At 37.3% G+C, this 14028-nt stretch overlaps 1 protein-coding gene across 1 annotated transcript in view; it reads right to left on the reverse strand.

The window, feature by feature from the left end:
- Window positions 1-1082: 1082 nt before the first annotated feature.
- The window catches only part of LOC308689277 (protein NLRC3-like), a gene marked incomplete at both ends in the record, with an annotated part of 58393 nt that continues 45447 nt past the window's right edge, over window positions 1083-14028 (reverse strand). The window contains 3 exons of the mRNA XM_081362931.1: window positions 1083-1669; window positions 1758-1804; window positions 3071-3244. Coding sequence (XP_081219057.1) covers window positions 1083-1669; window positions 1758-1804; window positions 3071-3244 — 808 coding nt within the window. The remainder of the gene's footprint in view (window positions 1670-1757; window positions 1805-3070; window positions 3245-14028) is intronic.

Here is a 14028-nt window from a genome sequence, read left to right on the forward strand (position 1 = left end):
TTTTCTATTGCAATGTTTTATGTTGAATTTTTTTCATTATTCAATTTATTCAATTTAATTTCAGTAATTTCAGTATTGTGATTATGAATTCGTTCAATGTTTCATTTGAATTGATTTGCTACCAGCTTTCAATTGCTCTCAATGAGCCACGGTGCGGCGGCAGATTACGCAATAGAAAATAAACTGACACTTTGCAAAGTCTGTGATTGTAGCGCCTCTTAACGGTAAGAGACTGCAAATACACACCCGCAATTTACCGCAATTTAAAAGTATTATTCTGGTTGCGTACCATCTGTATATATTTTGTCACGGCCAGCTCGCTCTCGACCGTAACTAGGAAAAATAGGAACTCTTGTTCAGATTGATTGACTTGCAGGTTTCTTTATTCAAGTGTCAAAATGATACAATACAAAATAATATAACATAATGTCTAGGTTTTAAATAAAGGGGAAACATAATAATCCAAATGGTGAGGAAATGTTGATACAGCAAAAGTAAATGACTTCTCCTGGGGACTGCCGATCCCCTGAGGAAAAGTGAAATGGATCAAGAAATAACAGTCCGCATTCTACATTGGAATTCAACCAAGCCATGTTATACGGAACGGACTATTTTCTTTAGCGGATAGCAATACAATCGTTTTTAAATCAATAAACTCCTTTTTAAATCAATATTTTGTGTCAAATTATTGATTTATTTGGTAGGTAGCCATGTAATAAGCGGGATAATGTAGAGCGAGGCGGTTGTTATAGCAAATACAACCCTGTTATGAGGGTGGAGGTAGAACCCAATCGCAGACAGTATGCATTACACAAAAGGTTTATTGGGACAAAAACAGAAAACAAAACCCACGAGGGGGCAAAACAAGACAGAATAGACTAATAGACTGACAACACTAGACTTAGACTCAGACAATAAACTAGACAATAAAGACAGGATCAAACTCTTCTTACTAGACAAGACTTTCAACAGGTAACTCACAGTAGGTATCATACAATGAATGACAATGAACCAGCACAGGACATACAAATGTGTATGTTTGCATGTGTATGTTAAAAATAGATAATGTGAGAATATTTCTTTCATTCCGTTGTGCATGTGGCATCTGTGTTGTTGCTCACAGGCTTTTCAATCTGACACACAGACACTGAGGAGTTGAAAGGATGAACCATGAATCCAAATCCAACATAGAGAGACTCAGTGAATGCAGATGTGAATGTGTGAATGTGAGTGAGTCTGTGTGTGTCAGAGATGCTGTAGAAGGACAGAGTGCCGGCCGACATATCCACATACACTCCTGCTCTCTTACAGGAGCCTGAAGGGACACGTGTGTTAGTGCACTTATAGCTGTGCCAGACATTGAATGTATCATCGGGGCAGGCTAGACACCACGACTCTTTATTGAATCCAAACACGGTGTCTTCACACTTTCCTTTCCTGCCAAATGCTTTATATACCACTGATATATCAGCACATCCACTCCATTCAGCCTCAAAGTAACAGCGTCCAGACAGACTCTCTCTACATAGAACATGGGGACGCTTATCAAATCTCTCCGGATGATCAGGATATGACTGATCCTCTTCCACGTATGTCACCTTTCTGTAGTCTTCAGACAGAATGAGATTATTGTGGGCTGTGTTTGGATCCAGTGTGAGATCACAGGCATCTGAACACAAGATGAGAGAACATTTATTTTATAACACAACAACAATAACTTAAGATGTGTGTGTTTGTTTGAGTGTGTATAGACATACATTTGTGTGGTCCTGCGATAATCCTGAACTTTCCTCCATGATCCACACTGTAAAACACAGTCACATTTAGCACATTTAATACAATTATTAAACACACATTGGCCTACATTTGTTTTTGTATCTATGTGGGGTTTTCCCTACAATTTATTTTGTTTTAGACTGGGTTAAGTATGTTTTCTGTCCCCTAACCCTAAATACAACCACATCCTTGGTTGGTTGGGGGTGTAACAAGTTAGCTCAAAGGGGAAATATTAAAAATAACTCATAATTATCAGTTATGATTAATTATTAATATTTGGGTCAGTTAATTGAATTAACTTGAGGTAGCTAAATTAATATTACAACCAATTAAATGCGAGATTGCACTCGCGGCTCCTTTTATACTTTATATTTGCGATGCAAATTCCACAGACCCATGGTATTTTCATACCATTGGCTCGTTTTCTAATAACTCGAAGGTTATAGGGCTCTCTAGTGAAACCCCCATTTTGTCATTCACTGACGTAACTTGTAGTGACTGAAAGAAAGGGAACTAATAATATCCATTTCTGATAATCTCGGGTTGCTGTTGTCATGCAGGTTTGTTTACGCATTAAACTCGAGGCAACAAGAAAAGGATGTCAACATAAGTCATGGCCACAAGAAAAATGTTGTTCCCTTCACATAGAATCTCGAGGCCACGACCTCACATCGCATGGCCATGACATAAGGATGTTGTTACCTCCACAAAATGTTTTCATGGATATGACGTTCCCACAAATGAATATGTCATGGCTAAGACAAAACAAATTAACAAATAAGCCACAGGAGAGGTGTGAATTCTAGGGGCTGATAACGGAATGTAAATAAATGCGTCAGTCATTGCTTTGGTAACCCAAGAGTTTGCAGACTGTACGAGATGTAAATAGCGACTGTATTTATGGAGGATGATCTGAAATTTATATTATTAACTTGTGTTCACTTCACTCAAATAATGCGCAAATTGCGTGTAGATTGGAGAAAAGAGTTTCCCAATAGCATCAGCTATTGACGAAATGAGTAATTTGCAATCAAAAGGGAACTTACATGTGCATGAAAGCAAGAACACTTGCCATCCATATTCATAAGCAACAAGTTTGATGCGACAAACTACCCAAGTCATTTTATTCATTTTGATTGCTCTTTAATTAAAATTTTACAAAAACAGCAAGAACATTATAAAAGCACATCTTAATAGTACAATCATTTTATAATCATAATTATAACAAATAAAATAATCTTTGACAGTACTTTAAGTTTCTCATATTTGAATATTGTAAATAAATTCAACATACTTGAGTTTGTCCAGTGTGCAGTTTGGATGGTTCTTTGTATCAGAGAGCAGCTTGACTCCTGATTCTCCTGGGTGATTATAGCTCAGATCCAGCTCTCTCAAGTGTGAGGGGTTTGAACTCAAAGCTGAAGACACATAACGACAGCCTTCCTCTGTCACCATACAGCCAGACAATCTACAAACACACACCAACAGTCCACATGACATTAGTTTGTCAATCGGACATCACTTCCACACAGTGACTGGTGCAGTTCACAGTAGACAGAGATCCACTTTCACAATTGCATATATTTTTACTCAACCTTTAAGTTTTTACTTTTGCCCAGTCTCTCTTTTATGCATCTGTGCACTCATGCACGATTCTATTGTGTTGAGGGTCTAGACACTTTCAACTTCAGACCACCCTCATCTGCTAACAAAGTGGAAGTAATCAGCAAAAGTATTTTTATTTGCAATAGTTTCGGTCTGCTTTTATGCCTTCATCACACATGGTATTTGATTATGTCCTTAGCTCCCTCTTTGAGAGTTCATTGTGGAATTATCTCATGAAAAAAAAAATAGTACAGTCCAAAATTAGGACAGGTCCATGAGAAAGAATAGTACAATACAAACTGTTCAAATTTTATTAGACAAGTAGTCCTAGTATGAAGGCCTTAAGGCACTGTAGTAACTTAGATGGATCAGACAGTTATGTTATACTTAATGAATAATCCACAATAACAAAAAAGCAAATAAGGTGCCAGAGTATCAGGTTAACTGACTTATGACGTGCAATATCTCACGACTTCCCGATTGCCAATGTGCTTTATTTTCTAATGTAATACCATTGTGAAATATATTCTGAATAAAAAAATAATAATATTATTGAAACATTTAGATGTAGCCGAACACCTACACAGGTATTAGACTCTCAGCTTCATTACCAACTATACAAAAAGGGAAAATATAGAAATTCTGTACTGTAATACAAACATAGATCATGTCACATATACTGCAGTGAATTCTAAACAGGAGAGAGTGCCATTCTTGTTTGTAAAGAAATTTTAGAAAAAAAAAATTCTAACTGTTGTTACTGTTTTTTAGGTTTTTGCTTAATGAGTGACAAAGCGTGTTTGTTGGGTGAAAATCTTTGCTAGTGTTGTGGAAGAATGAGTTGATTTGAGACTTGAGTTAAATGTTTTGAAATTTTGAATGCACTTTGAATGTGAAATTAACTGTTGTGCCAATTTGAAAGTTTATTAAGAGATAAGTATTGAGAAATGTGTCCTAGTGATTGTATAAAACTGTAAACATGGGCAAGCCATAGCCTATTCAAGTTTACTGTGTGTGTTCTGCGCGCATGCCGATAAAATGTTCATTATTCTGTTATTAATAGTATATCATGTGAGCTTCATCATTGATAAATCATCTTGCATTACTATAGTGCTAAGTTTTATTATATGCTCGCTATATGTTCCAGATCATCTAAAATGTGGCATTACGTGGTAAAAACAATGACCAGAAACCAACAAATTATCATCACACTCTCCTTGTATTATGCACAATTTACTATCAAAGCAATGACCGTAATCCAAAAATACATTATTTTTACATTAAGCATTTCTCCTCCATAGAACATCAAAAATTAAAAATAAATAAATAACATAGCGGTTGTGCAAGACAGACAAACTGAAGAGCCCATAATCTAAAAGCAATGTAATTAAATGTAGTGTCAATTTAATTTAAAATAAACAAAGTGCAAATATCCCGTCTTGTTGGCAAAGGCCATTTACACTGATAGAACAAACAAATCGACAAAAGAATGTCGTCTGATAATCGGGAGAGTGGTGTGGCGAGTAAGCACAGGTTGCAGTTGATTCAGCCATTGACACAACTGACCTGAGTTTGAATCGTTACAGACAAGCATTATGCATTCTAGCTGCATGATGTGAGCTAAATAAATAATAATAATAAAGGCTCTTTTCCAGCTGAAAGCCTGTCACTTGAAAATGTCTTGGGCATCTGCTCGGGCTTATGCTAGAAGCTCTATGTAGCAACAGACTCTACATAATGACTCTCTAAAACGAGAAGAGTAACAAATACATTTATAATAAATCTATACAGAGCCGGACCGTCAGACTATTTCTTTTTCATCATCGGTCCAGTCCTTTCTAAGGCCTGATGCTGCGTGAGAAGGGGCAAGGAAGAAGAAGTGGGTAGCTGTAGTAACCCTCAAAAGGGGAAGGAGGCAATGTTATTGAACTCCCGGTTCTTCTGGTCCAATCAGCGCAGGGCTGTGTGAGATCTGACTGTCAATCACAGTTTGTGCACACGCCACAGATCCCCCCTCCCCCACGCACGTTACAATATGGGTGGCTGACACGAGGGGGTGAGGGGGTGGCTGACACGAGGAACAAACAGCTTTTAGTTGCAAGGTTTACAGCTTTGATTTTCCTGGAAAACTGAGCCGTTTGAGTTGAAAACATGCCTCCAAAAAAAGAGGCAAAACAGGAAGACGAATATGTGACTATCAGCAGTGTAAATGAACTGCTACAGCAGCAAAAGGCAATGTATACCGCATTACTGGAACAACAACACGGCAATTTCAAAGGCTTTGTTAAGCTAATAATGGATTCCACTAACTCTAGATTAGAGTCAATAACCAGGGAACTACAAGAAATAAAAACCAGCCTGCAATATACACAAAAAGAAGTGGATGATATTAAAACTGAGACAACAGATCTGAAGGAACGCAGTACCTCGATGCAAAATGATATTTTTAAAGTCTGTGACAGCTTGCTGGCGATCTCGGACAAAATGGAGTATCTGGAGAGCCAAAACAGGCGAAATAACCTGGTATTTGACGGGATACAGGAGTCACAAGGAGAGACCTGGTCAGAGACGGAGGAGAAGATAAAAAAAGTTGTGAAGGAAAAATTACAACTGCAACGCGAGGTGGAGGTAGAGAGGGCTCACCGTACAGGAAAACCCGGAGGAGACCGACCGAGGCCAATTGTGGTAAAACTTCTAAGGCACAAGGACAGAACGGATATACTACAAAGATCCAAAAATCTAAAAGGTTCCAGAATATACATCAACGAAGATTTCACAGAGGCAGTCAGAAGGAAAAGAAAAGAACTCATGCCGGATTTAAGAGCGGCGAGAGAAAAGGGGGACATTGGCTATTTACGGCAGGATAAATTGATTATTCATCCCCGGTCCAGTACACCAAAACAACCAAGGCCAGCTAATAGCAACACATAAACAGGTAGGCCTATGATATGTTGAAATTTTAAATCCCACTATGTCACAAAATAAAATTCACACACATAATGGAGATAGTCACTTAATACAAAGATTGGTTGAATATGAGCACTTGGAACTGAACACCTTAGAGTACACGGAACATCATGAACAGGACATGGAAAATGACATTGATCCGGTGAACAATTTTTTTGCCAGCATCAACAATAACTGTCACTATTACACTGATGAACAATTTAATAGTTCAATCAAGACCGAGCAGCAGTTATCTATTATTCACTTTAATAGTAGAAGTTTGTATGCCAATTTTCACAGTATCAAATACTATTTAAAACAATTGAAACAGCACTTTAACATAATTGCAATAACTGAAACGTGGATAAACAGTGAAAAAGGATCAGATTTTGAAATTGAAGGATATGAAATGTCTTCTATTAACAGAATAAATAAGAGTGGGGGTGGTGTGACACTGTATGTGGACAAGGATTTAAATTATAAGGTGGTGGAAAAAATGTCAATGGTGATGGATAATTTGCTGGAATGTGTCACAATAGAAATATGTATGGAAAAAAAGAAAAATATTATTATAAGTTGTATATATAGGTCACCAGGTTCGAATATCGACACATTTAAGGAATGGATGGAGGAAACATTCATAAAAACTAGGCAAAAAGTTATGTTCATTTGTGGGGACTTCAATATTGATTTGTTAAACCCAAATAATCATAAAATGACAGAAGATTTTATTAACACCGTGTTTAGTTTAGGCCTATATCCCCAAATTACCAGACCCAGCCGAATTACTTCTCATTCTGCAACACTAATAGACAATATATTTACAAATATCATACAAAATAATACAGTGAGTGGATTACTGATTAATGATATCAGTGACCACCTACCAATTTTTACAGTGTATGATAATAATTATAGTTTAAATAGACAGAATAAAAAAACATTTTCCAAAAGGGTCAGAACAGAAGAAACAATGGAGGCATTAAAAGTTGATCTGCTAGCACAAGATTGGGAGTTTATAGATAATGAAAAAGATGTAGATAATGCATATGAAGAATTTCTAAGAATATTTAAATTATTATATGATAAAAATTGCCCAATGAAAATATTTAGTAAGAAACAAAAACATAATGATAAACCATGGATTTCCAAGGGATTACAAAATGCCTGTAAAAAGAAAAATACACTTTATAGAGAATTTATAAAACATAGAACTATAGAGACTGAACATAGATATAAGAGATATAAGAATAAGTTAATCAGTATTATAAGAACTTGTAAGAAAGAATACTACGCAAAACTAATAGATAATAATAAAAATAATACTAAGGGTATGTGGAACATCTTAAATAATATTATTAAAAATAATACTAGACAGGCTACTTATCCACATTACTTCATAGATAATGATAAAAATATTAATAATATGGAGGAAGTGGTGAATGAGTTTAATACATTTTTTGTAAATGTCGGACCTAACTTAGCTGAGCAAATTCCAGTTCCACAAATATTAGAAAGTAATTATAATAATTTAGTAGAAAGAAATCCTAGTTCAATATTTTTGACAGCAGTTGATGAAAAAGAAATAAAAGATATTGTTAAAGGATGCAAAAACAAACCATCCACTGATCATGATGGAATAGACATAAAAATTATACAAAAAGTAATAGAGGGGATTGCCAAACCACTAAAGAACATCTGCAATTTATCATTTTTAACCGGCAAATTTCCAACAAAAATGAAAATAGCAAAAGTCAGCCCTCTATACAAAACTGGAAATATACACCATTTCACAAATTACAGGCCTGTCTCTCTATTATCACAATTTTCAAAAATTTTAGAAAAACTATTTAACAACAGATTAGAAAAATTCATAGATAAAAATAACCTACTCTCTGACAGTCAATATGGATTTAGAAAAAAAACTCAACATCATTAGCACTAACAGAACTCATTGAAGAAATCACAAATGCCACAGACAAAAATAACTATGCAGTTGGAGTATTCATTGATCTAAAAAAAGCATTTGATACAATAAATCATGAAATATTAATCAGTAAATTGGAACGAATCGGGATTAGGGGGGTAGTTTTAAACTGGGTAAGTAGTTATCTGAGAGACAGACAACAATTTGTGAAGATAGGAGAGTATTCATCTGAATGTTTGAGCATGGTTTGTGGTGTGCCACAGGGGTCAGTGTTGGGACCAAAGTTATTTTTATTATACATTAATGATATTTGTAAAGTATCCGAAGTATTGAATTTTGTATTATTTGCAGATGATACAAACATATTCGGTTCAGGGGACAGCTTACAGCAACTCTTGGAATTAATCACTTCAGAATTTAAGAAAATAAAACAATGGTTGGACATTAACAGGTTATCACTAAATTTGAGTAAAACTACATTTATGGTATTTGGAAATTGTAGGTCAAATCATCAAGCACAGATACAGATAGAGGGTGTTAACTTAGAAAGAGTACATGAAAATAAATTTCTTGGAGTGATTATAGATGAAAAGATCTGCTGGAAGCCTCACATAAAATACATCAAAAACAAATTGTCCAGAAGCATTGCAGTTCTAGCAAGAGCTAAGCATATATTGGATCTTAAATCTCTTCGTATCCTGTACTGCTCATTATTGTTACCTTATTTGAATTACTGTGTAGAGGTTTGGGGAAGCACTTACCAACATTCACTACAGCCATTAGTCATAATGCAAAAAAGAGCAATGAGAATTATTCATAATGTCGGATTTCGGGAACACACAAATTCATTATTTTTGCAGTCTAGATTAATAAAATACCATGATCAAATTGAATATCAAATTGCAGTATTCATGTTTAAAGTAAGAAATAGGTTATTGCCAGGGAATATACAAAAGATGTTCTCAGAGAGGGAGGGAGGGTACAACTTAAGGGGAAGGGGAAATTTTAAGACTAATAGATTTAGAACAACAAGGAAAGGATTATGTTTATCAATTTGCGGAGTTAAATTGTGGAATAAACTAGATGAAAACTTAAAGCAATGCCCTAACATATTCCTCTTCAAAAAAATGTATAAAGAAAAGATTTTCAAGAAGTATCAAGAAGCACTGTAGTGAAAGTAGGAGTGCTCCTTTGTTATGATTTAAATACTTGCTAGTGGTCACTGTGATGCATGTATGTAAATATGTAGGTATGTATGTCTGACTGTATAAGTATATGTATATATATGTAGGTATATGTATGTGTACATGTATGTATATGTATGTGTATATGTATGTTGGTTTAAGTGTGTATGTGCATAGATGCAGATAACAAAATAATAATAATAACATAAAAAATTGTTATTTAAAGGAATGTAAGAATTAAAGGGGTAGGAGTACATAAGTTTAGCTTCTTCCTACTCCTTTTCGCACATGAGATAGAAGTATGTTCACACAGGAAAATAATGTACTTGGTTTACGGCTTATCCGCTGTTATTGTTTTTCTCTTTCTTTTTTTTTCTCTTTTTTTAATGTGTTTTTATTTTTAAAATAATGCCTTAAACATTATTGTATTTTATTTTACATATTCTTCTCTCATGTTCGAAATAAAGATTTCAATCAATATCACATGCACACGCCTGAAGTTCGCAGGTGTGTTGGATTGTACAAAGCGTGATGGCGGGGAGAAAATCTACTAACAAGCTTCTAATTCAGCAGCCTCGGGCAGCCTACCTCCGAGTCCATGGTGTTGATCGATGCTGAAGAGACAAACGCGTTCACAGAAAATCTGGTGCACATGCACTGACGAGCACGAACTCGATGGGAGGGTGCTCGCTGGTAGTGGGGGAGAGGCATGAGAGTTGTAAACATTAAAAATTTTGTCCAAATTCAAATCCAAATTCAAAAGTCCCCTCAATCTGACAGACATGCCGACTGCAGCTTTAAGTCATCAGTCACGCTGTGGCATTTGCCCAATAGTGTCTCAGGACGCAGTGCGAGTTCCTTTTCGAAAGGCAACAGTGTAATTACCATATACATCCAGTAGAGGCCCATAGAAATCCACTCATTCTTCTGAAAGTTGCTAACTGCTCTTATAACAGCTTTTGTGAGTTATATTTTGTGAATATGTATTTAACACTAGAAGTCCCAGAGATTTGTAACCCTCCTTTAGCCAAGTGGATGCTAACTGGCTAGTCTTTTGGCTATCATTAGCATCAATTCATGTGTAAATGTGGTCATTACCTGAGCAATCTGCAGGGGGGTTGGGGGGTGTGTGTGAATGGTTGCTGGTGGCTTGTTTGTATGTGTGTGGGGGGGGGGGGGAGGGAGGGCTGTTAAAAGCAGAGAACTTGATTGACCATGTCTCACATTGGCATGTAAGGTCTTGCCCAGGTGTAAACAGGTATGAATTAGCACATCTAATTGCATGCAGCTTGCTCTCAAATGAGAGGTAATTCCTTTTGTGCTGAGGTGGATAAAATCTCACTGCACATAGCCTACTACTTCAGTGCCCTCAAGAATTCTGTGGTGTACGAACCTCCTCTCCAAGAAAAGAAAATGCAGAGAAGACTCACCACTCGGCAGGCCTTGGAAATTATCCTGAGTGAAGTAAACCCTTGTGACTCAGATGGAGAAGACATAGAACTACAGCCGGATTCGGACTCAGAGCTGTCTGATCTGTCTTCAGGTTAAGTTTCATTTCATATTATTTCCTATTTCATTTCAAACCAGTAAGTGGAAAACACCAAAAAAGCAGAGTGGAGTGACATAAATATTTACTCTGCCTTTTTTGTATTGTCCACTTTTTTGTTTGTACTACTTAGCAGACATTCACTGCCATCTGAAGTGCAAAACATTATTAGTTGTTTCTTTGCTTTAGTTGTATCTTTTTATTTAGGAAGATATTTCAGACATTATTTCGATACAAAGAAGGAGATACTGGAATTATTATTAGTATCTATGCATGCATTTGTGATATCATTTGACTTTTCCATTGCTCACAATTTGAATTTGTTCACACTGCAGATGAGGAGACTGCTCCTCAACCAAAAAAGAGAGCCCGTTTGGGGACTGACCTGACAGAGACAGCGAAAGATGGCACAGTGTGGCGTGAAGAACAGGTGGGGATGCGTCTCCCTTTCACCCCAATCAAAGCGTACGCTGCAGATGGAGAGCCAACGGCTAAGGCCAGGAAAAGTATCTCGAGTCGCCTTCAGAGCTTCCTGTGTTTCATCACTCTTGACATGCTTCATAGCATTCAAGAATGGACTATTCAACATGCACAGGAAACGGAGCATGTTCATTGGTTCATGGCCCTCCCTGAACTAATGGCATTTATTGCAATTGTCATCTTGCGGGGGCTTACCAAGGTTCCATCACTACGTGACTGCTGGTCAGCAAACCTGGGAAACCCACATATCATTGGAACAATGCCGCGAAACCGCTTCCAAGACATCATGCGACACCTACGCTTTGATGACAGGTCCACCCGGAGGGATCGAGCAAAGACTGATAAGTTTGCTGCAATTTCCAGTGTGTGGGGATCATTTGTCACCAATTGCATCACGTCCTACAACCCTGGTCTACATATCACCGTTGATGAACAGCTTTTCCCATCAAAGACTCGCTGCTGTTTCCTGCAGTATATTGCAACTAAACCTGACAAGTTTGGGATCAAGTTTTGGGTGGCTTGCGACCTAAAATCCAAGTACATTTGTAATGTCCTCCCATATCTTGGCAAGGACCCTAGTCGTCCCAGTGGAGAGAGACTGTCTGAAAATGTAGTGATGAGGCTGATGGAACCCTTCCTAGACAAGGGCAGAAATGTTACCACGGACAATTTCTTCACATCGCTGTCACTTGCGCATAAACTTCTTAGCCGGAAAACCACCATCCTCGGCACAGTCAACAAGATTCGCCGGGAAATCCCTCAATCCGCTAGACACACAGATCGCAATGAATTCACCACTCAGGTATGTTGCAGGTCTTTTGTGGTTCTATGTTTGTGTTTCTAATTTTTAGAATCAACACCGCCAAGTGTGTCATTGTGTGTAAAAGTGCTATGAAAATAACAATTTATCTTATTTATTAGGTGTTTTCAACCACTGCTGCTACGCTGACGGCATATGCGCCCAAACGGAAGAAGACCGTCTACATTCTTAGCAGCATGCACAGCGTGATTCAGACTGATAATACCACCAAAAGGAAGCCAAACACTGTCACCCTTTACAACACCACAAAGTGCGGCGTGGATGTGATGGACCAGATGGTGCGGGAGTACACTGTCCGCACAGGGACACGGCGCTGGCCAGTTGCCGTGTTCTATAACATGATTGTGCACTGAATGCACATGTGCTGTATCAAGCATGCACCGGAAGGCAGGAAAGACGGGTGGACTTCCTGGTGGAGCTTGCAAGAGAGTTGGCTAACTCTCATATGTGTGCGAAGAAGGCAAGAAAAGAACAATTGCTTCGGACACAACCCTCCACACCTAGCCCTGGAAAAAGAGCCATGTGTCAAGTCAAACACCAATGCAAGAACAATCATGCCACTGTGCGATGTGTTCACTGCTACAGATACACATGTGGTAAATGCAGACGGGAGATACCATGGCAGTGCCAGGATTGTGAGTGATTGCTGGAATGTACTCACTCACTTTTTAATAATATTTGTAAATATGTGTACAAATGGTTGGTTTCTATTTTATTTTGTACTGTTTTTATCAATAAATCTCAGCAACAAAGGAAAAAAAAAACATGTGTGTTGATTTCTCCCTAAGATGGCAAAGTGAAACACAAGTTTCCTTGAAGTGGCTCAGCATGGCCCCACATTATTTACATAACAAAAGCAACCGTTCACAGGTGATTAAGGATATTAGCCTAAAGCCTTCCAGCCCATCGGCTGTCCTGCGGGTTTTATAGGTAGAAAAGCCAAATGGCTGCTCTCTGGGACTTCTAGTGTTAAACAGTATAAAATTCATTAAACCAGTATTTTCGTCAAAGTTAAGAATTTTTTGTTGTTGTTTGAGGTCTTTTGAAGTGTCTTGTTTTTGCAATAATGACACATAAATTTGCAATACTGCAACATATTGCCACTAAAAGACAAGACTTGATTGTAATCACATATTATTTGTTTTAATAATCCAAGTGTAAAAAAATATATATTTAGAATAAGAAATTAATTTTAAAAAGATAAATGAAACAACAAAAAAACATCAATAAGCAGATATGACTGTGTGTGTGTGTGTGTGTGTGTGTGTGTGTGCGCATGCATGCGCATGTGTGATTGCATTTGTGCTCTAGTACCAGGCCTGCAATTATGTATGAAAAATTTCCGATTTATACTGGATATTTTTACAAATGAATTTCTCTTTTCCCATCAATTTTCAATGTGAATGTTTCATATTGACCCCAAACACCAAGAACAGTGTTTTTACATACCTTTAGAACAACAGAATCGAGACCAGTTTTTTTGTATGTATAGATAGATAATGCAGAAAAATCACAATTTTATGCAACTGAGATGAAGGAAACAAGTCGATTGGGGTCCACACACAAGATGAGGGTTGAACATGGTGGAGAAAGGCACCCCAAATTTACTCAACTCATTCAAATCTAACAACGCTTAGTGGCAGCAGTGCCATAGATACAGACAACATAAGGATGTGTCACGTCACACACCTGCAACTCAACTTAGCTAAGACAGAACTTCTTATCTTCCCAGCCACTCCGTACA

This window comes from Scardinius erythrophthalmus (assembly GCF_964197995.2).
Source record: "Scardinius erythrophthalmus genome assembly, chromosome: 4".
Lineage (NCBI taxonomy): Eukaryota > Metazoa > Chordata > Actinopteri > Cypriniformes > Leuciscidae > Scardinius > Scardinius erythrophthalmus.